The sequence below is a fragment of the Mastigoproctus giganteus genome, chromosome 6 (assembly GCF_048544385.1).
Source record: "Mastigoproctus giganteus isolate SK-2022 chromosome 6, ASM4854438v1, whole genome shotgun sequence".
Classification (NCBI taxonomy): domain Eukaryota; kingdom Metazoa; phylum Arthropoda; class Arachnida; order Uropygi; family Thelyphonidae; genus Mastigoproctus; species Mastigoproctus giganteus.
This window is the reverse complement of record NC_143580.1, coordinates 63,773,469-63,799,856: the sequence shown is the minus strand read 5'-3', so window position 1 is coordinate 63,799,856 and position 26,388 is coordinate 63,773,469. Positions and strand designations below refer to the sequence as shown.

Below are 26,388 nucleotides of genomic sequence, written 5' to 3'. Positions count from 1 at the left end.
CAAACTTCCATCTCTCGTGGAAGTTGATAGCTTAAATGAATTCAAGGAGGAGGGAATGGATGGGTGAAATTGGGTTTTTTTTTTTTTTTTTTTTTGGCTGATACTACATAAGTTCATACGCCTTGCTTTCTTGCATCATGTGCCTCCATTACTACTACTACTAGATAGACTTACGGGATGGTCAGAAAAATGGCAACTATGCTTTAATCCATCAAAGTGCAAGGTATTACACCCGGGGAATAGCAACCCAAAAATAACTTATACACTTGATGAACTAAAGCAAGGAGGAAAGGGACTTGGGAATTACGATATGGTCAGACATGAAATTCTTCGGGCATTATAGACAGGTTGCAAGGAAGGCCCATGGTGTCCTATCGATTTTCTGTACAATTGCTAGCAGAGATAAGGACGTCATAATCCCATTATATAAGGCTTTTATTAGACCACTCTTGTAACACTGTGTTCAAGTATGGAGACCGCATTTAAAGAAAGAAATTGTGATTCTTGAAAGGGGCCAAAGACTTGCCTAGTGATATCGGAAAAATGGCATCGATATGAGGAAAGACTTCAAATAAGTGGTTTGCAAAGCTTGGAAACCAGGAACCTTAGAGGAGACTTTATTGAGGTGTTTAAGGCTCTGAGAGGCATAAATACGAGGGCTGTTCTGAAAATACATGGACTTGCAACACCGCTTCGTTCCTATGAAAATGAGTGACGAGTTTGCAGGCTAGGAATGTTCCCTCGCCTCTTCTTAGTTTATGCAAATGTATCATGTAGTATTCATTTTTGAGTTAGTTATAACAGTTTATGTGAAGTGTGTTTTATGATGGGATGAGAAAGATATTTCATTAATTATTAGGCAAAGAATCGCGATTGAATTTTGTATAAAGTTAGGCAAAGGTGGTCAGAATACGTTTGAGATGATTCATGATGCATATGCTGAAGAAGCCTTAGGCAGAACAGCTGTATTTAAATGGTGGAAGCATTTTAAGGATGGAAAAAGAAGCGTACGAGATAAACAAAGAAGCAGGGGTTCGTCAACCTCAGTGAACGATGAAAACATTGAGGAAGCCGAAACATTATTGAAAGAAAATAGATGTTTATCAATTCTTGATCTGGCAGTTCAGTTGAACGTTGGTGTAGCAAGATGTCATGAATTTGTAAAGATGCACCTTAACATGTCATATGTTTGTGCAAGATGGGTACTGCACAATCTTTCCACAGAACAAAAAGAATGTTGCATTGAACTTTGTCAAGCCTTTATTGACAAGTTGGAAGAAGAGCCAGTCTTTCTGAATAAGTTAATCATGTGTGATGAGTCCTGGATTAAACATTTTGATACAGAGTCCAAACAGCAGTCAAGCATATGGAAACATCTACGATTCACCACCTCCAAAAAAATTGATGTTGATTTTGTTTTTTGATGCCTGTATTATTCCTGAGAAACAAACTGTAAATGGAAATTTTATGCTAACGTGTTGTGAGTTCACCTCAAAGGAGCAATTCGCAAAAAAAGACTAGAACTGCTTAATCAAGAATGGTATGGTTTCTTCTTCAAGATAGCACTAGGTGACATGTCTGCAACCAGCAATGTAAGCTTTAGCGAAAATCGGTGGTCAACTACTAGACTACCCTCCATACAGCCCAGACCATGCAATTTCTGCACTTCAAAAAAAGAGTTGAGAGGGAAAAAATTTAACACAAATGAAGTTAAATATGCCCCATCTGCTATCCTACAATGTCTTTCAGAAAATGGGCTGCAGCACGTGTTTCAGAAGCTGTTGAACTACTGTAAAAGGTGTATAGAATGTGAAGGACAATATTTCCAAAGGAGACCCATACCAACCTCCAAAATGACTCAGACTCAGAGCAATGATCTCAGTAAGCATATTTTCTGAACAGCCCTTTTGTCCTCGTAACGAATGAGGAGGACAAAATTTTCATGGCTATATATGATTTGAGAACCAGGGGCCATAATTTCAAGTTACAGGGAGGAGATATTTAGACTGGACTGCAGGTAGTTTTATTTTAACCATCAAGTTATAAATTACTGGAATAAGCTACCTACATGGGTGGTAGAGGCTGACAGTTTGGGGAAATTCAAAGGTCAGCTGGATAATTACCTACAGGAGGAGGGAAACACATAGGTTGTCTATTTCCTTTTCTCTTATTAATTTTTTATTTTTTAACTTTTCTTTTTATTATTATTATTTTTAATCATTTATTTTTTATTTATTTATTTATATTTTTTTGGCTGGTGCAGCATAAGCCATATGCTTCCTTGCACCATGTGGCCATTGCTAATACTAATAATAAAAGATCTGTCCTTACTTTGAAATTATTCGCTGCCTTTCTTAAATAAATTCTCAAGTTATCTGGTACTGGGACAGGCCAAAACAAAAAGCCCTGTTGCAATATTTTAAATATATATTTAAATCCTTTTTAAAATCTTTTTTAGAATCTTCTATCTGCTCATATGTATTTTCACTATATTGTTCTCCACTAGTGGATGAATAAGAATCTACATTCTTCTCCACTAGCAGATGAATAACTTTCTAGCTCCCATTAAGATGATGACTATTGTACTTGCTCTTCTGAATTATCATGCTGAATATCTTTTGCACTAAATGTTGAAGGTGCAGCATACTTCAACAATGATCCAGACATTGCTTGAATAACCTATTCTCTTGCTTTCTTTGCTTTTCTCTGTAGAAATCCACTGAGTTGATTCCGATTCATTTTGTGCTTATATGTAGGGACCAATCTAAAGAAGTTCATTAAAAAACAGAAAATATCTGTAAAATGTAAACTAAGTACAAACCAAAATGAAAAATGAGTGTTCAGGAAATACACAGGCTCGCCTGTATACTTTGTATAAATCTGCTCACCAAAAATGTGGTGCTAACTTAATGATTTCTAAGACGAACTTTGTAAAAAAAAAAAAAAAAAAAAAGTGATTAAACCTAAATGTGTTGTAAAGGCTGAATATTGTTTTGATCCCTATTTTTTTTAATGTGCCTTAATAATACAAAAACAATACAAAAAATAGTGTGCTTAGGAGACAATGTGTTTGCATTTAAGGGAATACTGTCCTGTTGAAGTGCAAAGTGAAGAATGGAACAAGATAAAAGTGAGAGAGGAAGTCATTGTAAATGTGGTGCTCCCTGAATATACCACAAAAAAAAAGTATTCTGTATATATGTCTGCATGATAGGTGAGTGAATACACTGACCCTATGACTTTATTTTCACCTAAGTCTAGTCTTCTACCATTCCTCCCCACCTCCCATTTCTAATTTTTTACCTTGTGGGCCCTACCACCCTAAATTATTTCCTGTTCTTAACAGTCCTCTCCCTGTGGAGGATGGGCTTCCCCCATAGGGATGTCCATTTGTTCCCTTAACCTCTTGTTTCCTGGTGGACATCTCCCTACCATCCACCTCCTTAACCTTCACCCCAACTTATGTTATCAACCCCAAGCTATTCTTCCAATAAAAACTTTCATATTTTTTTAGGGGCCCTCCTGGCAAGCACACACAATGCCTCGGGTTCACCCCAGCAAGGGACTTACCTACATCCTATGCCTGGACCACCTACTCATGATGAAGGATGAGCAATGGGAAGGGAGGGATCTTGGCTAACCAAGGTCCCTGCAGCTAAGGAAATAACAGGTCAACACAATCTAACACTACACAATAAACTTATACTCTCTGGCTTTTACAGAGTTTTGTATTGGGGGAGAGAGTTATACTATGTGGAGTTGGGGGAGACCCCTTGCTACATGTCATATAACACTATATCCTTTCTGTACATGTGAATGGTTGCAATAAATGTTATATGGGTATATATATCTCTGTTATATATGCGTGAATGTTATCTGGGTGGGAACGTATGAATATTCAAATTCCACATATTCAAATTCTGCACCCCTTATGTTTGAGTGACATGTATCCAATATCCCCACTATATCTGCATTTGATGACATAATCATTACTTCAAATTCATTAAATTTATTTACAATGCTCCTAGCATTAGTGTACATGCAAGTATACATGCACCTGTTCTTACTCTTAATTATCCTAACACAGCCCATATATTTACTTGTTCTATGATGATCCACAGCATAACTTGAAATCCCCAACACCATGTTTTTCAGGCTTCTACATATTCCAACAGAAGCACTGAGCAAGAATCACATACACCTCTGCCTGTGGCTCTAGTTAATCTATTAGTCTGTGTATCCACCAAACTATCAGTTTTCTGACCCACCTAACACTGCCGTGACAGCATCAGTGAATATTCTTGCATCCCTTCTGTTTAAGTGTATCCCATTCCTGTAAAAACAGCCTCTCCTGTTAGTTTTCTCAGCATGGACTGCAAGCACAAACCATGCTGAGGAAAATTCTATCCCATAAACCTCGCAGATTCTCTCCAGGGCTGAACTGATTGACAAGGCTCTCTTAAGACAGTTTATGATTTATTTGAACACATTCCACATAGAATGCAAGCTGTTTTAAAAGCAAGGATGACCCAACACCATATTAGTGCAAATCAGTAACTTTTATCATGGGTGTTTTCATTATTTTGTCCACCCTCCGTATACAGTGGACTCCTGCTTTACGATTGGTTCACTATACGATCAAATCACTTTACGACAGACTCTCCATAATAAAATACTGTTCAATATGATAATTATGTAGTAAGTATCGATCATTGTGATCACATTTGCGAATTGAATTCTAATTCTATTAAATGACAATTATAATAAGTGAAAATAGGAGGAATATTATCCACAGACTATAAAAGTAAAGAAAATATATAAATCACAAACTTACACTTTATTACCTTACCAATTAACAAAATTAAATGATACGTGAAAATCAGAAGAATGTTTTCCACATGTTAGCAAAATAAAAATATATTTATGCTTACACAGTTTAATATTACTATAATATCTACATACTAACTAATCGATATTTCTGTTCACTAACATTTTTTTCCCCCTTTTGGGTTGTAAAATTTAAAACAGTAAAAAAAAATAAGCAATTAATAACAAAGAACACAGCATGCACAAATTGTAACTAACACGATACATGAAGTGAGATAGAATAGCAAGCTTACAAAGCTGAAAAATTAGGAATGAAGAGAAGATTATGAAAATTTATTTGTTTTTTATATGATTGAAGATTTCATGGAAGAGGAAATACATTTCACCATACTAATGTAAAAATTCACAGAATTCCAGCTATTGGTATTATCGGTAATAAACTCAATCTTATTGCAAATGCAATAAGATCGAGCTTGTTACCGTTTATAATAGACTGCACTAACAGAAAAGCCCAATAAACCAGAAATGACAATTGTTTTTATTGTTTTATGGTAGTGGCCTCCTGAAAATGCACTTTAGAAAAATATTATGAAGGTGTTCGTTCAAAATTGATAATGATAAGTGTAGTGCATTTTAATGAACTGAATTGTTTTTTTTTTTTTTTTTTTGAAATTTGATACTATAAAGCAGCTGATTCCACTAACAAGTGATCGTGTTACCTGGTGCATACTTATATCACTTTATGATTCATAATTATCAATTATCATTTTAAACAACATTTTGAGGGGAGAGGAAATAAGTAAAAATGTGGCACCATCAGCATTTTTTATCTTTCTTCTTTTTTAAATTTGTATCCTGTTTATTCCAGTGTACTGTGTAAGATGAACCACAATTTTACGGAGACTTTTTCTTTCAGATAAAAGGTGAGTCATACACACTGGAATATTATTAAATTAAATTAAATTAAATTTTGTTCATACTCCGGGATGACCAAACGGTCAGGGGAGTTCACAAGATGACAGAATACAAGAAACAGCACCGTATTCAGCAGTCACGGGCTTGAACCCTGGTCACTCAAGGCACGTGTACTTATGCACCAGCGCCTGACCACTAGGCTACGGCGACCTAATATATGGTATTCATTATTCTATATAAAACTAATACAATTCCATTATAAAAATAACCTTTTAGAGAGATAAATAGCTTAGTTATACAATGAAAATTGACTACTGAGGTCGTGGAATGAATGAATGAATGACCAAAAAACAATGTGTTGTTGGGTTCACATTACGATATTTTCACAGTACGATGGTGTCTTTGGAATGGATTAATATCATAAAGTGGGAGTCCACTGTATTCTAATTTTTGTAAGGATATAAGGGCTCCAATTTCTGTTACATGCAGTTATGTCCTTTGGGGGAAGTGTGTATATAATTCAAAACAAAAAGTATGAGAATTGTTTGGATGTCTCTGCATACTATTAAGAGTAAGATGTGCTTCTAATCAAGTGGCTGTGATGCAAGCAATATAAACCTGAGATAATGTGCAAATTAAATAATCTGTTTAATGGGCAAAAACTGAAATGGAGAGATATTTCTAGTAATAATAATAAAGTAAGAAGCAATACTATGAAAATGTCAGAGGATTAAATATAAGGCATTATCTAACTATCTAATGTACTTACCAACAGCTGTGATGTCCCTATGTTATCTAGAGTGAGAGACTGAATACGTGAGATGTGAACCCCTAAGTCTCTGTGGATACCTGAACATTCAATGCATGTAAGAATGCCATAATTGGTGGAAAGCCATGTGGGATCTGAGAAGAGTATTAGATATATTTTTACAAGTTTACTTTTGCATATAACAATAAAAAAAGAAAAACATATTTGAAAGAATTCAGCTAGTATAAATATTAAACAATCTTAAAAAAAAAATTTTCAAATTGGAACAGTTTAAATTTTCCTTAAAAAATTTTAAATAAGTAAAAATACATAATTTCACAATTACATTAGTACATTTTACACATACCAGATAGAAAATCATTACATGGGAAATCAGACAGTGTGTAATTCAAATATGCTGACCACTGAAGAAACACATTATTTTTAATCATGTTTTTAATGAGACATTTTATTCACAGGTACTAACCATCAAGAAATAAACTATTCAAACACATTATACACCACAATAAATATTTTAATAAATAAGCATCACATTACAAATCCTTAACAAGGGTCTTGTTCATATGCACAGTGAATAAGAACAAGGGGTACAAATTTGTCTTCCTCAAACTGCTGATGTCATGCTTTAAGAGGTGTCTCTCTGATACAGTATCTAGCATTCTAACAGCCTACTGTTCTCCAGCACCCCACCTCATTTTACATTAATACCTACATAATTGTATTGTCGAAAAGCCAATTCAATTATACTTCTATGTTTCTCCACTGATTTATGTTTAAAACAACTTAGATAAATTTCTTTATGTAAAAAGCTTCTTTTATTTATTTTTTTTTTTTCAGTAACTTCCCCCTACCTCCATCACACAAAGCTCCTATCACTATATGCCTGGGCACACCCTAAGGAATGCTCTGCCAATTAAAATTCTTTGGTGTTCCCTTTAGTCACACACATTTGCTGTGTTTATCTAGGTTGGTTTCAAAATCTTCTTCCCATATCACCTATGCATATTGTGCCACATTTCGATGCATATCTTGCCATATTTCAATCCATATCTTTCCATATTTCAGTGCATTTCATGAATAATGTGATCATAATTTGGGAATGTAGGCAGAAAAAATTATCTAATGTTCTTAACAACAGCTCAAATTCAAAGAATATCCAAACATTCATCATAAGTTTAAGCTCGAGACTGAGGGAAATAATAGCTTGTCTTTCTTGAACATTCTAGTGACTAGAGAAAGACAAGCTAAGTTTTCAGGATTATAGGAGGTGAGAAGATTCTTGGCAATATATAAACTACGAGTAAGTATTAAAAATAGCAAATGCTTAATATGCGGTACTCACCTTGAATATAATCTGCAATAGTTTTATGAAGAGGCTGATGGATTTAAGGTGGAATAATTAAATTAATGAATTAAGGTGGGATAAAAAATAAGTTAATTTAACGGAATTTAAAATAAGCGCAAGGAAGCAGAAGTGCACTACTCTGTTCCTGGTTGTCATAAGGTAGAAAGTTAATCAAGAACTTAAGTGAAAAAATGAAAATGCCAATAGTCATAACGACGGACTTTCGTTAAGTTATAACGTCTTCACTTGGCGAAGTTGAGTGGGGAGTGAATGCGTGCTGAGTTGGAATTAAGAGTATAGATAATTCCTTAAATATAATTTAAGGAATTATCTATACTCTCTCGTGATGCTTTTTGGAACACGTGGGAATCTCAAATGTGAGAGAATCCAGACCGGGGAAAGATTAAAGGAGAGTTTCGCATTTATGATATCGAGATTAGAATGATGTCGGAACCATTCAATAATGAGAGCTTCATATTGAAGAATTTTGTGGCTGGTTTTAAGTTTAATAATAGTGATAGCGGAATCGATTAGGGGAGTAGTTGTTAGTAACAAATGGGCCTGGAGTACTGGGGTCCATAGTTTCAAATACAGATATATACAGTTATACCCAGTTATTTATTAACAAATAAAGTACAAATAAAATAAAATATAAGTACAAAAACCAGTAGCTTTCGGAACACGTGTCCCTTTATCAACTGATAAGTTAATATAAAATTTGAATACATTACAAGCAAAGTGTGGCACGTTAATCATGCGTCATTGTTGTAGCACGGACGTGTGCTGCTTTACGCCAGTGATCATCCATCAATAAAACGGTTGTCTCTAGGATGGGATGTAGATGCATGCCTTTCTGGCGATTTAATGCCTTAGGATTGTTTATTATGTTTAGTGACTCTAGCCATAGGCGGTGGCGAAAGTGTCGCGCGTGGCCCACTATCTCAAAGTCGCGCTTGGGGTCAAGATCGTGGTTGGTAGCCCAAAAATGTTCTGCGAGCGCGGACTGGTCAGTTTCGGCAAGCCGGATTGCTCTGTCGTGTTCTGTGAGGCGATCCTGGAGACGTCTCGATTTCTCAGCTACGTAGCAACTGTTACAGGCCCTACAGGTGATATGGTACACTACATTGCTGCGTAAGACAGGTGTGACAGGGGTCTTCACACTGGAGACAAGTGAACGTAGGTTCCTACCGGGTAATTGCACACATTTGATGTTGTAACTTCTAAGGATCTTCGAGATACGTCCCGACACTCCTGGATAGTACGGAATGTAGGCGGACGATATGCCGACTTGCTTCGGAGGTCTTGGGTTGGATGTAAGTTCTTCTGCCTGTAACAAGCATCTGTTTAGTACATGGGATGGATAACCGCATCTGGTTAGGTCCGCCTTCACACGGGAGATCTCGTTACGTCTAATTGTGTCGGTGCTGGAATGGCTCCAGGCCCTGGAGAATAGGGTGCGGGCAGTGCTATCGAGATGGCTCGGAGCGTGGCCGGACCCGTAGTTGGTGAATTGACCGCACCACATGGGTTTGCGGTATACTGAGGTCTCTAGACGTGGGCCTACGCGATGCACTAGCACGTCCAGAAACGGGCGCGAACCGTTCACCTCTGATTCTACGGTAAACTTGATGAAATCGGATAGGGAGTTGAGGTGTTCTAGTAGTACCGTTTCAGAACCACGTGGTATTATGATAAAAATATCGTCGACGTATCTACACCACGTTGTAATAGGTGTAGGTGGGTTCTGGTGTATCTGCTCCTCCAGATCTTCCATGGCGATGTTAGCTACTACGGAACTGACAGGGGCACCCATAGCAGTGCCATGTACTTGTTTGTAGAGTGAGTCTTCAAAGGTGAAGATGCTGCTAGAGAGGCATAGGTTGAGACATTTTTGGGCTACCAACCACGATCTTGACCCCAAGTGCGACTTTGAGATAGTGGGCCACGCGCGACACTTTCGCCACCGCCTATGGCTAGAGGCGCTAAACATAATAAACAATCCTAAGGCATTAAATCGCCTTAAAGGCATGCATCTACATCCCATCCTAGAGACAACTGTTTTATTGATGGATGATCACTGGCGTAAAGCAGCACACGTCCGTGCTACAACAATGACGCATGATTAACGTGCCACACTTTGCTTGTAATGTATTCAAATTTTATATTAACTTATCAGTTGATAAAGGGACACGTGTTCCGAAGGCTACTGGTTTTTGTACTTATATTTTATTTTATTTGTACTTTATTTGTTAATAAATAACTGGGTATAACTGTATATATCTGTATTGGAGTAGTTGTTGTTGGGTTTTTTGGCGCAAAAGCAACTTTGGCCATATTGCACCTATCTATTAATGTTTAGTGACAAGGATGTTTATATTTCTTAAATATGATTTATATCTGGTCAAAATATCCTATTAATTTTAAATAAGTGAATATATTTTCAATGTTGGATTTAACACCCAGGATTTGTGATAAGGTCAGAGAATCTTGGAAATTTATTGGGAGATGGAAGGCTGATTGTCGCGCCATGTGGTATTGTGGACATCCTATAAGGAAATGTTTTACAATGAGTTGACAAGAACAGTGAAAACATCCTGGAGGGTTTGCATTGGTGAGTAAGTAAAAGTGCGTGAGATGTGTATGTCCAATGTGCAGTCTGGTTAAAATGACTTCTTCGTGCATATTTTTACGAATACTCTAATTCCATGGCTGAAGTTCATGTTTTATTTCAAACAGTTTATTGTTTGATTCATTTTGCCACATTTGTGACCACTGATTGTGGAGAAACTGTTTTATGATAGGTCTGTAATCGGTATATGGAACTTTGTAAAGCCTTTGGTTTGTGTTTGTAGGATTCTTTGCTGCTCTATCAGCTCTTTCATTACCTTCAATGCCTGTATGTCCTGGGATCCAACAGAATTTTACTTGCCTCATTTTGCTTTTAAGTTTCACACGGTGAGCTTGTATCTGATAGAGAATGGGATGTGATGGAGTCTGTCTTTGTTGGAGAGCTTGTATTGCACTCAATGAATCTGTGTATATGAGATGTTTCAGATGCGGGGAAGATGCTATGTATTTTAAGGCCATTAGTAGGGCAAATAGCTCAGTAGAATAGCTGCTGCATTGGTTTGGGAGTTGCTGTGAGATAACAGTGTGTGGAAAGACCACTGCAGCACCAACTTTGGTGTCTGTTTTAGAGCCATCTGTAGATATATAAAGGTATTCAGAGAACTGTGATGAGTGGGCTGCATGCATCTGTTTTATGTTGATATTTGCCAAAGTGCTTTTTCCCCATTGTTGAAAATAAGTGTCACAGTTAAGCATGGAAGTGTACCATGGTGGAATACTTATGCTATTATCCTCATGTATGTTGTCAAAGCTTAGGCCCCATTTTGAAACTATTTCTTTTAGTCATATTCCAGCTGGTTTATTTACTGTGGGTTTATTGTTGTAGAGAATTTCCCACTGAGGGTTAAAAAGATACTGCCAAGTAGGATGATGAGGAAGACTTCAGATTTTAATTGCATAGTTTAATAGCAGCATTTGCCTCTGGAGATATAGTGAGGGCTCATGGGTCTCTGCATATAAGCTTTGGACTGGTTAAGTTCTGCCCCTAAGGAGATTCGTAAGGCACTATGATGTATGGAATCAAGCCATTTGATGACACTTGGTCTACACGAGCTACACAGGGGCTCCATAATCTAGCCTTGATCTGATTATAGCATGGTATAGGTGAAGTAGTGTGAACCGATCAGCTCCCCACTTCAATGCAGAAAGAACTCTGAGAATATTTAGTTTTTTTCACAGGTTGTTCAGAGGCATTTGATGTGTTCCAAAAAGTTAAGTTTTTTATCGAGAATCAGGCCAAGGAAACTTATACTATTTGCTAGAGGTATCAGCTGGTTTTCTAGCCTTATTTCTGGATCTGGGTGCATTTTTCACTTTCTACAGAAATGTATGGCCATTGTTTTTTGTTGTGATATTCTGTAGCCATTGTTTTTAGTCCACGATTCTATTTTTTTCATTGCGCTTTGTAACTGCCTTTCAATCATGTTCATGTTTTGTGAATGGCACAAAATAGTGACATCATCTGCATAAAGGAATGCTTCCACTGTTTTTGGCAGGTCTTTTGTAATGGAATTTATTTTGAATGCAAACAAGGTTGCGCTCGGCACTGAGTCTTGAGGAACTCCTTCTTCCTGAGTATATATATTTGTGACAGATTGTTCTGATATTTTACTTGGAAGGTTCTTACTTTCTGGAAATTTTTTACCAAGAGTGGTAAGTTGCCTCGCAAACCAATGATGTGGAGATCATTAAGAATGCCATATCACCAAGTAGTATCAAAGGCCTTTTCTATATTGAGATTGATCATTATTAGATGCTCATTCCTTAGAAAAGCATTTCGGATATTTGCTTCTGCTTTTATCATGGAATCTAGAGATGATCTATTTTTACGAAAGCTGTATTGATTTATGTTAAGTACATTATATGTTTCTAAAAACCAGGTTAATCTGTTGTTCACCATTTTCTCGAGGATTTTCCCAAAGCAACTTGTTAGTGCTATTGGACGATAACTTGTGGGAATCATATGATCTTTGCCAGGTTTAGGAAAGGCAATTACAAGGAAGTGAAGCCAGGAATTTGGATAGTAGTTTTCCATATAAATTCTATTGTATAGCATAAGTAATGCCTTTAGAGATTTTTGATTAAGTTGTTGGATCATTTCATAGTGAACAGGTCCTGCTGCACTCTTCCTAGACTTAGCCAGAGCTTTTTGCAATTTGAAAGGTTGGTTATATAGGAGTTGTGGGCTGGTATTAAGGTTTAGTCTGTATTTTTCAGCTACAGTTTTCGTTTCCTGAAAGGATGGGGTATATGCCGATACTGCTGATATATTTGCAAAAGTAGTCGCAAGTAAGTTTGCGATTTCCTTGGAGTTAGTTATTTCCTGTCCATTCCAGATTATTAGTGGAGTTGGAACTGAATGAAATTTGTCATTAAGTCTTCTGATTTTGTTCCATATGACACAGCTATCTGTATTTTTGTTAATTGTGGAGATGAATCGTATCCATGAATCCTTTCTACTTTTATGATGGATATATCTAACTCTGGCTCTAGTTTTTTTAAAATTTATGAGGTTGATGGAAATGGGATACTTTTGGAAGAGATTCCAAGCCTTATTCTTCTCTCTTTTGGCAATATTGCATTCTTCATTCCACCACGCTGTATCATGTTTATGATATTTTCCAGACGACCGAGGAACTGTAGCTTCAACTGCTATTAGAATTTGGTTTGTGATATGAGCTGTAGCATTGTCAATGGGCTGAGTGGTGATTATTTGTTTGTCTATTGCTGCAATTGTTTTATATTTTGTCCAGTCAGCTTTATGAAACCTCTATCTTTTTTGACCATCGTGATGTGTAACATCATTTGTTAATATTTTGCAGACCACTGGAAAATGGTCGCTATTAAGAGGATTTTTCAAGATTGTCCATTCAATCAGTGGATATAGGACAGGTGAACATATGGAAATGTCAATTGCAGAGGCTTGTCCAGTGAGCAAATGAATGTATGTCTCAATTGCAGTATTAAGGAGAGAGAGATTTTGCACTTCCAACAATTTCTCAATCAATTTATCACGTTTGTGTTGGTGATGGGATCCCCACATGGGATGGTGTCCATTTAAATCTCCCATGATACAGACCAGGGGTGGTAGGTGGGTTACTAATGCTTCTAGGTCTGAATATGCATACTCTTGATTTGGGGGAAGGTAGAGTGAGACCAGTCAGAAAGTAAACTGGATTGAGATTCTTACTGCAACTGCTTCCAAAGATGTTTGTAGTTGGAGGCATTTACATGGAATTTTGGAGTCAATTAGAATTGCCACTCCACCATGAGCTCCACTGGAAAGGCATCGGTCTTGTCTATAGGTGCCGTAATGGTTCACTGCCGTGTTTACTTGTGGAGTTAGGTTAGTTTCTTGAAGACATAAACCTACCGGGTGATATTTATTGATTAGGTCGTGAATGTCATCAATGTTACTGCGGAAACCTGGACAATTCCACTGTATTATTGTGCGCATTATATTGGCTTTGTATTTGTATCTGTCTTTTTACGAATGGGGTCTGCTTGGATCGGTCAGACTTTTTCTCTTTTCTGGGGAAAAATGGATGAACTTCTATCTCTTCCTCAGCACATATCTCTAAGATTGGTTCTTCTGAGATTTCTTTTTCGCATATATCCATATGATCATGGGCAGAGAGTTTGTCATCTGTATCGTGTATTTAGTATTTGTAGTTTTTAGTATTTGTAGTTGGCTGCAACATGGTAGGCATGTTTGGCGGAATTGTTACAGTTGTATTTATGGCTTGATTGGAAGTTGGCGTTGAGAGTGATTTTGCTGATGGGGCTAGGATTGAGCGAGCCCAATCGGAAATGGAGATGTTGGGTGGAACTGTAACATTGGTTTGAATCGAAGTGGTAGTGGTGTTAACAGCAGTTATCTTTTTATGCTGTTGGACAGTTGCTGCATATGAGCATGTTACTGTAATTGGTGATATTTGTTTCTTTCCTTCAGCGTAGGAGACTTTGTGCTCGGTTTTGTACTTCTGAATCATTTTTTCTTTTTTCCATGTTTCAGTCTTTGGAGTAAGCAGAATGGTTGCCTCTACAGTTTGGACATTAAGATTTGTGCAGAACATTCAGTATGGGTATGATCTTTGGATCCACATGAAGCACATACAGCAGTCCCTCGCCATACTGCTTGTGAATGCCCAAATTTTTGACATTTATAACATCTGATAGGGTTCAGTATACACGGTCGGACATGACAGTTCAAGTATCTGGCCTTTACAGATGTTGGTGGATTTGGCAAGTTGAAAGTTAGTATGATGTTTCTGGTTGGAAGTAGTGAGCCATCCTTTTTAATTAGGATTCTTTTAACCTGAATTACATTTTGGTCCGAGAGCTCTTGTTTAATTTCTTCTTCAGATACGTGTAGAAGATCCCATTCTGTTATAACTCCTTTTGAGTAGTTTAAGGTGGCATGAGGTGACACTTCTATGGGAGTTCTTCCAAGTGTTTTCAATTTTAGCAACTTGTCTGAATGCTTGGATTGTGTTGTTTCAATAAGCAGGTCACCTGATTTTAGTCTGCGAACCATTTTTGGTGAGCCAGCAACATTCTCTAAACTTTTCTGGATCAGAAAAGGAGAAAGCTTGCTGACTGGCTGGTCAGTCAAGGAATGTATTATGAGGAAGTGAGGCCAGATATTCTGGTCTATATCCTTCTTTTGTCTCTTAGCATAGGAAGGGTTGTAATCTTCCTGCTCTCTAGAATGTGATGGGGCATTTATCCCGCAAGAGTCAGTATTGGTATAGTCCATCTTTGCTCCTTCTGGCCCTTAACAGATTGATTTTTCTGCCAAGATTTCCAGCCCTGCCACGGGGAGGCAGGAGCAGCGCCTGGTGTGACCAAGCGAAGAGTAGTAGGAGTTAATAATATACTACGAAAAAAGAAGGTGGCTTTCCTTCCTTTCCTCTATATAGGGACTTTTGTTACGAGAGCTGTTTATAAAAGAAATAGATTTTTTAATGATAGGGATGAAAAAAAACTGTAAATAGCTTTTTGGAAATCGCACTGGAAGTACAGAGAAATCGCTCAGTCACAATTGCTTGGCACCCGGGACCGATTAGGGAAATGTGATTGTAGGTACGTGCATGTACCGTACGTTCAGTGCTAGATTGTCCAGTTCTAAAACTATTATAATGGTAGTATGTGCGAGTATTAGAGGTTTTGGTAGTACAAACTTTGTTGTAGTGCTACCAATATAACAAGCATCACAGTTTGGTTGACATTTAATCAGAAAAATTATATTGTTCAAATCGCTAGTCGGATACTTGTGTGTGTCTTTGTAAGTATTAAATAAGGATCCGAGTTTATTATAAGCTGAAAAAATGAGGGAGATGTCTGTGCCTGTAAATACTCGGCGGAACTGTCCGACGAGTTCACTATGGTATGGGAGGATTGGTTTGGTTTGGTTTTATTGGTGCATTAGCATCTAAGGCTATAATGCGCCAAGACCACGGTATGGGAGGATAATGCATGCATTTGCCTTAGTAGTGGGTTTGGGTGGGTTGTTAATTTTACTTCTAGCAGCAGAAATGGTGTGTTGGATAAGTTGGGTTGGGTAGTTCCTAGCTGTAAATTTACCTGTAAGTATTGAAATTCGTTGGTTAAATCATTTTGTGAGGAACTATATTTTATGGCATTATGGATTTGATTGTATAGGACAGCTTTTTTAGTACTGAGAGGGTGGTGCGAAGCAAAATGTAGGTATTTCCCTGTATGTGTACTTTTATAAACTGAGTCCAACAATCTGTAAAAATTAATAGGTATTATCAAAACTTTAACAGATGTTCAAAAATTTTTTATAACGACAAAAAAATCAGCATTAACATTTGTACAGGCATATGATGCAAGAAAGCAAGCTTATACAGCATGAGCCAAAAAAAAAAAAAAAAAAAAAACCTTCCCATTTCAACATCCATTTGCTACAAATATTTGTCCACTTCTGTAAATTTATTTAAGCAATCAAATTGCACAACGACATTTGGATGTTTGTTCCAGCAAACCAGCTCGTTAAAGGCAAATTTCCACACATGTATTCGACAACTGTCTTTCCCCAATTTCAGTTTATGCCCCCTCAGGTTAGTAATTTGAGCAAGAGGAACAATCCCATCAGCATTGAGCCTGCTAAATCCATTCCAGGCCTTATAACACCTCAATCAGATCACAGTTGCCTAGTCTCCAGCCACTGCAATTTGAAGAACTTAAGCCTTCCGTCGTAAGTGCACATCTTTTTTCCATTAAACAGTCTTGTTGCCATTCTCTGTACTCCTTCTAGCAACTCTACATTCTTTCTAAAATGCAGCTTCCAGACCTGTATGGAGTACTTAAGTTGTGGCCCAAACATTACCTTGTACAAGGTGATAATCACCTCCTTATCGATGCTCACAAAATTACTGTATATCATTGACACGACTTCATGACCTACTCTGGCAGCCTATCTGCACTGGACAGAAAACTTCATATCTCACTGCACAATTACCCCCCAGATCTCTTTCATTCTCCACCACCCTGGTATAACACCACCCAGTTGGTAATTTATCGGGGTTACTACTATCCATATGCAGCAGTTTGCATTTGTCAAAGTTAAACTTCAGTTGCCACTTCTTGACACATCTGCCCAAATTTTCCAGGTCCTGTTGCAGCATCATAATGTCATTAACAACCCTGCCAACCTGTGTATCGTCTCCAAACTTTAACATTAAGCTTTATATACCTTCGTCAATATCACTGATAAATATACAAAACAACAATGGGCCCAACACCGAAACCTGGGGGACACCACTAATAACATTAGTCCACGAAGAAGAGTGTCCACTGATTATCACTCTGTCTTCTCCCACTGAATCATCCTTTAATTCATTGTGGCAACTTTTCCCTATACTGCTCCAATTTGTACAGTAGTCTTCCATGTGCAACAGTATCAAAACCTCTCCTGAAATCCAAGTATATGATATCAAAATTATTTTTTGCATCCAGTTCATTTGTGACCACATCATAGCATCCAATCAAATTGGCCAGACAATACTTCCCCTTAATAAACCCATGCAGTGTCTGAATTATTACTGCAGTCTTGTTTAGATGATCCTGTAAAGCTTCTTTAACTAGTGACTCCATTATTTTCCCTGGAACAGAAGTCAAACTAATATGTCTGTAATTACTCATGTTACCCTTTGATGCCCTTGTGTGAGTTTGAGATACATTTCCACATTGTCAGTCTGTGGGGACTTCCCCTGATTCCGAGGATGCTCTCATAATTAGCAGTGGTATTAGTAGAGGCATTTGATGCAAGAAAGCAAGCTTATGCATCAGCCAAAAAAAAAAAAAAAAAAAAAAAAAAAAACCACTTACACTTCATCCCTCCGAAGTGGGATTTACTCAAAGAGGTAACTACCATCAAGGGTAAAGGGAAGGGTTTTTTGCTTTCGTAAAGGCAACTACGGAGGGTTGAGACGGTATTTAAATTCTATATGGGACCAACCGTTGATGTTAGCAACAGCAAATTCAAAATGGGAAGCATTCAAAGAATTAATCTTGGAATCTACTAGGCTTTATATACCAACTAAGAAATACTGTTCGAGGTTTAGACCTAAATGGATGTCAGATGGACTAATGAGACACGTGGCAAAGAAGAAAAATGCATGGGATACATATAAATTAATGGGTGACATGCAAGAATACTATAGATACATGCTGGTCACTAAGGAGGTCAGGCAGAAAAAGGCAGGTTATGAGAAATCTTTGGCAAAGGATGCAAAGAAAAACAGCAAAGAGGTCTTTACCTATATAAACTCTAGAAGGAAGGGGATGAATCAGATTGATCCACTGGATATTGATGGTTCAACTGTTGATAATCCTGCTCAGGTGGCTAACAAACTAAATGAGTATTTTGCATCTACATTCACACGTGGAGTTATTCAGTGAGAGGAATGCAAGAGGTGAATTGAACTCTGGCAGTTAGTTATTTTATTTATTTATTTGGTTTTTAGGAGCATTAGCAACTAAGACCATATTGCTCCGGGATATGCGGAGGTCATTCCCTGACCTTTCCGCATCCGTATTTGGTAGTGACGGGCTCGAACCCCGGTCAAATCAAGAAGCATGTGCTACGCACTGCTGCTCCTTCTCACCTGGCTATGGAGGCACCCTGGCAGTTAGCTAGATGATTTTGTAATAACTGAGAGGAAAGTGGAGGAGAAATTGTTAAAGAGAAACATAAGAAAGGCACTTGGAGTGGACGGGATTTATCCAGTTATATTAAAGGAGGCAGCAAAGGAAGTAAGCAAACCATTAGTAAACCCTTAGCCATAATTATGAGAGCTTCCTTGGACTCAGGGGAGGTAACCATGGAATGGAGATGTGCAAATTTGACCCCAATTCACAAAGGAGGATGAAAGGGTGAAACAAGTAATTATAGACCTGTTAGTTTAACTTCTGTTCCAGGGAAATTAATGGAGGCACTGGTTAAAGAAGCACTGCAGGATCATCTAGACAAGAGTTCAGTTATAGCTCGGACACAGCATGGGTTTGTTAAGGGGAAGTCTTGTGTGATCAGTTTGAATGGATATATGATGTAGTCACAAGGCAAACGGATGCAGAAAATAACTCTGATATCATATATTTGGATCTTAGAAAGGCTTATAATACTGTTGCACATGGAAGACTGCTGCATAAATTGGAGCCGTGCGGCATTGGAGGCAAATCGCTGCTATGGATAAAGGGATGGTTGAGTGGGAGAAGACAGAGAATGGTAATCAATGGACACTGCTCTTCAAGGATTAATGTTATTAGTGGGGTCCCTCAGGGTTCAGTGTTGGCTCCATTGTTGTTTTCTGTATTTATAAATGATACTGATCATGGTATATCAGGCTTAATGTCCAAAGTTGGCAGACTATACGAAGGTTGGCAGGATTGTTAATGACACTAATAACAGTACACTGCTGGAACAGGATCTAGAAAAGTTGAGCAGATGTCCTGAGAGGTGGCAAATGAAGTTTAACATTGACAAATGTAAAGTACTACATATGGGAAGCAGTAACCCCAGAATAACGTATCAACTGCGTGGTATTACTCTGAGAGTAGTAGAGAATGAAAAGGACCTGGGGTATAATTGTACAGGCAGATATGAAGTTTTCTGAGCAAGCAGATGGACTGCAAGAGTAACTCATGGTGTCTTGTCAATGATATACAGGAATTTTTCTAGCAGGGATAAGGAGGTGATTAACCCCTTGTATAAGGCAATGGTCAGGCCATACCTTGAGTACTATATACAGGTCTCAAGGCTTCATTTTTAGAAGCATGTAGAGCTGTTGGAACGAGTACAGAGAAGTGCAACTAGATTAGTGAATGGAACAAAGCGTTGCACTTAGGAAGAAAGGCTTAAGTTTTGCAGATTACAGTGTTTGGAGATTAGGCACCTGCGAGGTGATCTGATTGAGGTATATAAAGCCTTGAATGGTTTGAGCATGCTCAATGCTGATGGGACTCTCTTCCTCTTGTCCAGAATTTATGCCTGAGAGGGCATAAAGTTAAATTGAGGAAAGAGAGTTGTTTGTTTGTTATTTGGTTTTTAGGAGCATTAGCAACTAAGGCCATATTGCTCCGGGATATGTGGTGGTCATTCTCTGACCTTTCCGCATCCTCCGTATTTGGTGTTCACGGGCTCGAACCCCGGTCTAATCAAGAAACGTGTGCTTTGCACTGCTACTCATTACTACCTGGCTACGGAGTCGCCAAAAGAGAGTTGTAGGATAGATGTGTGGAAACTTGCCTTTAGCCAGCAGGTAGTTGATTGGTTGAACAGACTTCCATCTTTTGTTGTAGAAGTTGATAGCCTAAATAAATATAAGGCTGATCTGGACAGGTATTTGGAATGAATGGAAGGGCAAATCAGAGCAGGGTTTTTTTTTTTTTTTTTTTTTTTGGCTGATTCTGCATAAGCTTGCTTTCTTGCCTTCTATGCCTCTACTAATGCTAATGCTAAAGTCATAAACATGCATAGAATCCTGAAATAAAATTAGTGCCAAGACCTAGAAATGCAAGAATGGTGAAGTAAACCAGCACAGGAAGAAAAAAAAAAATCAATAATAATACACGCTGACAAGGAGGAAATGATATCACTGAGTGCACCACACCTAAAGGAAAGTGACCCCAAGTGAGGAACAGAGAGAAGAATTGAGAATAAATACAAAAAATTTAAAAATAGAGGGAGAAAGAAAGCAATAAGTCAGACACAACATACATTCCTGTGATGAATCTCCCAAGGCTGCAGCCAAAAAGGATATAGTAGTAATTAGCATTAGTAGAGGCATATGCTGCAAGAAAGCAAGGTTATGCAGCATCAGTCAAAAAAAAAAAACCACTTCCGCTTCACCCCCTCCACTCATTCGAAATACCTGTCCAGCTGAGCCTAAATTTATTTAGGCTATCAACTTCCACGACAAGGGATGGAAGTCTGTTCCACCAACCAACTACCCGCTGGCTAAAGGCAAATTTCAGAACGTCAATCCGACATCTGTCTTTCCTCAATTTGAATTTATGCCTTCTCAGGTGATTATTCTGAGCAAGAAGAAGAATCCCATCAGCATTGATCATGCTCAAACCATTCAAGGCTTTTATAAACCTCCATCAGATCACCTCGCTGGTGCCTAGTCTCCAAACACTGTAATTTGCAAAACTTAAGCCTTTCTTCGTAAGAGCACCCCTTTGTTCCATTCACTAATCTTGTTGCCCTTCTCTATACTCGTTCCAGCAGCTCTACATTCTTCTTGAAATGAGGACTCCAGACCTGTATACAGTACTCTAGGTGTGGCCTGACCATTGCCTTATACAAGGGGTTAATCACCTCCTTATCCCTGCTAGAAAAATTCCTATATATCATTGATAAGACACCATGAGCTACTCTTGCAACCCATCTACACTGCGCAGAGAACTTCATATCTGCCTGCACAATTACTCCCAGGCCCTTTTCATTCTCTACCATTGTCAGAGTAGTTCTACAGAGTTGATACGTTGCTCTGGGGTTGTTGTTTCCCATATGTAGTACTTTACGTTTGTCAATGTTAAACTTCATTTGCCACCTCCCAGCCCATCTGCTCAACCTTTCCAGATCCTGTTGCAGCAGCATAGTGTCAGTAGTGTCCTTGACAACCCTGCCAACCTTTGTATCATCTGCAAACTTGGACATTAAGCTTGATATACCATCATCAATATCATTTATAAATACAGAAACAATAATGGACCCAACACTGAACCCTGAGGGACTCCACTAATAACATTAGTCCACGATGAGCAGTGTCCATTGATTACCACTCTCTGTCTTCTCTCCCTCAACCATGTTGCAGCAATTTGCCTCCAATGCCATACTGCTCCAATTTCTGCAGCAGTCTTCCATGTGCAACAGTATCAAAAGCCTTTCTAAGATCCAAGTATATAATATCAAAGTTATTCCCTGCATCCAGTTCTTTTCTGACTGCATCATAGTATCCAATCAAATTGGTCAGGCAAGACTTCCCCTTAACAAAACCATGCTGTGTCCGAGTTATAACTGAAGTCTTGTCTAGATGATCCTGCAGTGCTTCTTTAACCAGTGCCTCCATTAATTTTCCTGGAACAGAAGTTAAACTCACAGGTCTACAATTACTTGTGTCAGCCTTTGATCCTACTTTGTGAATTGGGGTCACATTTGTACATCTCCAGTCTGTGGTTACCTCCCCTGAGTCCAAGGAAGCTCTCATAATTATGGCTAAGGGTTTGCTTACTTCCTTTGCTGCCTCCTTTAATATAACTGGATAGATCCCATCCAACCCAGGTGACTTTCTTGTGTTTATCTTCAACAATTTCTCCTCCACTTTACTCTCAATTATTACAAAATTCTCGAGCTTACTGCCAGAGTTGAATACACCTCTGGCATTCCCCTCACTGAATAACTCCTCATGTGTGAATGTCAATGCAAAATATTCATTTAGTTTGTTAGCTACCTAAGCAGGATCATCAACAGTTGACCCATCGATATAAAGTGGACCAATCTGATTCATCCCCTTACTTCTAGAGTTTACATAAGTAAAGAACTCTTTGCTGTTTTTCTTTGCATCCCTTGTCAAAGATTTCTCGTAATCTGAATTCACCCGCCTAACCTATTTTGTAACTTGGTTACAGATCAACTTGTATCTATCATGAGGGGGAGAAGACAGAGTGGTAATCAATGGACACTGCTTGTCGTGGACTAATGTTATTAGTGGAGTCCCTCAGGACTCAGTGTTGGTCCATTATTGTTTTCTGTATTCATAAATATTTGCAAGAATATTTGCTGATGCTATCGAGGCAGTGTTAGGTGGGTCGGAAAACTGCTAGCTTGGGGGGAGACAAAGACCAATAGATTGACAGTAGCCACTGGCAGAGGTGAAAGAGATTCTTGCACTGCTTCTATTAGAATGAGCAGAAGCCTGAAAAACAAGATGCATGGTATTTCAGAGACTGCTGGGAGCCATTGCGGTACAAGTAAACACATGGGTTGTGTTAGGGTAGCTAAGAATAGAAACAGGTGCAGGTATACTTGCATGTACACCAATGCTAGGAGTTTAGTAAATAAATTTGATGAATTTGAGGTATTGCTCAAAACATCAAAGGCAGATATTGGTGGGATATCAGAGACGTGGTGTCACACAGATATAAGGGATGCAGAAATGCAATTTGGGGAGTACAACGTCTACAGAAAGGATAGACAGGATAGGAAGGGGGGAGGGGTTATGCTATTAGTTAAGAAAGACAAAAACCAAGGAAGTGAAGCCAGTCGACATCGCTGGACAGTGCAGTGTTGAGTCAGTTTGGTGTGACATAAGCATTGGGAAATCAAAATTGAGAGTAGGAGTGTGCTATAGGCCTAATGACTCTGATGAGTATAATAAGGAACTGTACAGGGAAATAGAGTGGGCCAGTAAATCAGAGAGTCTTATAATGGGAGATTTTAATTTCCCAGATATTGACTGGAATTTGGGGGCTGGTTACTCACACACTAGCAGGGCTTTTGTGGATTTATTGGATGATTGTTTTCTACATCAGCATATTCGGGAGGCAACTAGAGGGAGTAATACTCTTGATTTGATTATCAGCAGTGATTCTTCATGCATTAAGAATCTGCAGATAAATGAACCACTAGGTGGCAGTGATCACAGTGTGCTGAAGTGGGATTTACTGAAAGAGGTAACTACCATTAGAGGTAAAGGGAAGGGTTATTGCTTCCGTAAAGGCGACTACGATGGACTGAGACAGTATTTAAATTCTATACAGTGGGACCAACTGATGATGTTACCAACAGCAAATTCAAAATGGGAAGCATTCAAAGAACTTATCTTGGAAGCTACTAGGCTTTACATACCAACTAAGAAATATTGTTCAAGGTTTAGGCCAAAATGGATGTCAGATGAACTAATGAGGCATATGGCAGAGAAGAAAAATGCATGGGATACTTACAAATTAACACATGACACAGAAGCCTATGATAGATACAAGTTGATATGCAACCAAGTTACAAAGGAGGTTAGGCAGGCGAAGGCAGATTACGAGAAATCCTTGGCAAGGGATGCAAAGAAAAACAGCAAAGAGTTCTTTACTTATGTAAACTCTAGAAGGAAGGGGATGAATCAGATTGGTCCACTTGATATTGATGGGTCAACTGTTGATGATCCTGCTCAGGTAGCTAACAAACTAAATGAATATTTTGCATCGACATTCACACATGAGGAGTTATTCAGCAAGGGGAATGCCAGAGGTGTATTCAACTCTAGCAGTAAGCTACAGAATCTTGAAATAACTGGGAGTAAAGTGGAGGAGAAACTGTTCAAGATAAACACAAGAAAGGCACCCGGGGTGGATGGGATCTATCCAGTTATATTAAAGGAGGTAGCAAAGGAAGTAAGCAAACCCTTAGCCATAATTATGAGAGCTTCCTTGGACTCAGGGGAGGTACCCATAGACTGGAAATGTGCAAATGTGACCCCAATTCACAAAGGAGGATCAAAGGCTGACACAAGTAATTATAGACCTGTGAGTTTAACTTCTGTTCCAGGAAAATTAATGGAGGCACTAGTTAAAGAAGCACTGCAGGATCATTTAGACAAGACTTCAGTTATAGCTCAGACACAGCATGGTTTTGTTAAGGGGAAGTCTTGCCTGACCAACTTGATTGGATACTATGATGCAGTCACAAAAGAACTGGATGCAGGGAATAACTTTGATATTATATACTTGGATCTTAGAAAGGCTTTTGATACTGTTGCACATGGAAGACTGCTACACAAATTGGAGCAGTGTGACATTGGAGGCAAATTGCTGCTATGGATAAAGGGGTGGTTGAGGGGGAGAAGACAGAGAGTGGTAATCAATGGACACTGCTCATCGTGGACTAATGTTATTAGTGGAGTCCCTCAGGGCTCAGTGTTGGGCCCATTATTGTTTTCTGTATTTATAAATGATATTGATGATGGTATATCAAGCTTAATGTCCAAGTTTGCAGATGATACAAAGGTTGGCAGGGTTGTCAAAGACACTACTGACACTATGCTGCTGCAACAGGATCTGGAAAGGTTGAGCAGATGGGCTGAGAGGTGGCAAATGAAGTTTAACATTGACAAATGTAAAGTACTACACATGGGAAAAAGCAACCCCAGAGCAACGTATCAACTATGTGGTACTACACTGACAGTGGTAGAGAATGAAAGGGACTTGGGGGGGATTGTGCAGGCAGATATGAAGTTCTCTGAGCAGTGCACATGGGCTGCAAGAGTAGCTTATGGAGTATTGTCAATGATATACAGGAATTTTTCCAGCAGGGATAAGGAGGTGATTATTCCATTGCATAAGGCAATGGTCAGGCCACACCTAGAGTACTGTATACAGGTCTGGAGGCCTCATTTCAAGAAGGATGTAGAGCTGCTGGAACAAGTACAGAGAAGGGCAACAAGATTAGTGAATGGAACAAAGGGGTGCTCTTACGAAGAAAGGCTTAAGTTTTGGAAATTACAGTGTCTGGAGATTAGGCACCAGCGAGGTGATCTGATAGAGGTGTATAAAGCCTTGAATGGTTTAAGCATGCTCAATGCTGATGGGATTCTTCCTCTAGCTCAGAAAAATTACCTGAGAGGGCATAAATTCAAATTGAGGAAAGACAGATGTAGGATAGACGTGCAGAAATTTGCCTTTAGCCAGCGGGTGGTTGGTTGGTGGAACAGACTGCCATCCCTTGTGGTGGAGGTTGATAGCCTAAATAAGTTTAAGGCTCAGCTGGACAGGTATTTTGAACAAACAGAGGGGTGAAGTGGAAGTGGGTTTTTTTTTTTTTTTTTTTTGGCTGATGCTGCATAAGCTTGCTTTCTTGCATCAAATGCCTCTACTAATGCTAATGCTAAATGATATTGATGATGGTATATCAAGCTTAATGTCGAAGTTTGCAGACGATACAAAGGTAGGCAGGGTTGTCAAGGACACTAGTGACACTATGCTGCTGCAACAGGATCTGGAAAGGTTGAGCAGATGGGCTGAGAGGTGTCAAATGAAGTTTAACATTGACAAATGTAAAGTACTACACATGGGAAACAGCAACCCCAGAGCAATGTATCAACTCTGTGGTACTACACTGACAGTGGTAGAGAATGAAAGGGTCCTGGGGGTGGTTGTGCAGGCAGATATGAAATTCTCTGAGCAGTGCAGACGGGCTGCAAGAGTAGCTCATGGTGTATTGTCAATGATATATAGGAATTTTTCTAGCAGGGATAAGGAGGTGATTATTCCCTTGTATAAGGCAATGGTCAGGCCACACCTAGAGTACTGTATACAGGTCTGGAGGCCTCATTTCAAGAAGATACGTAGAGCTGCTGGAACGAGTACAGAGAATGGCAACAAGATT

The 26,388-nt window shown here is 38.7% G+C and overlaps 1 protein-coding gene across 3 annotated transcripts in view; it reads right to left on the bottom strand.

Annotated features, from left to right (window-relative positions):
- Asap (ArfGAP domain of ASAP) overlaps positions 1-26,388 on the bottom strand; it is a 673,774-nt gene that overhangs the window by 404,407 nt on the left and 242,979 nt on the right. For all 3 annotated transcript variants that reach the window (XM_090375988.1, XM_090375990.1, XM_090375989.1), the window contains exon 16: positions 6,512-6,645. In XM_090375988.1, the coding sequence (XP_090232114.1) occupies positions 6,512-6,645 (134 nt within the window). The remainder of the gene's footprint in view (positions 1-6,511; positions 6,646-26,388) is intronic.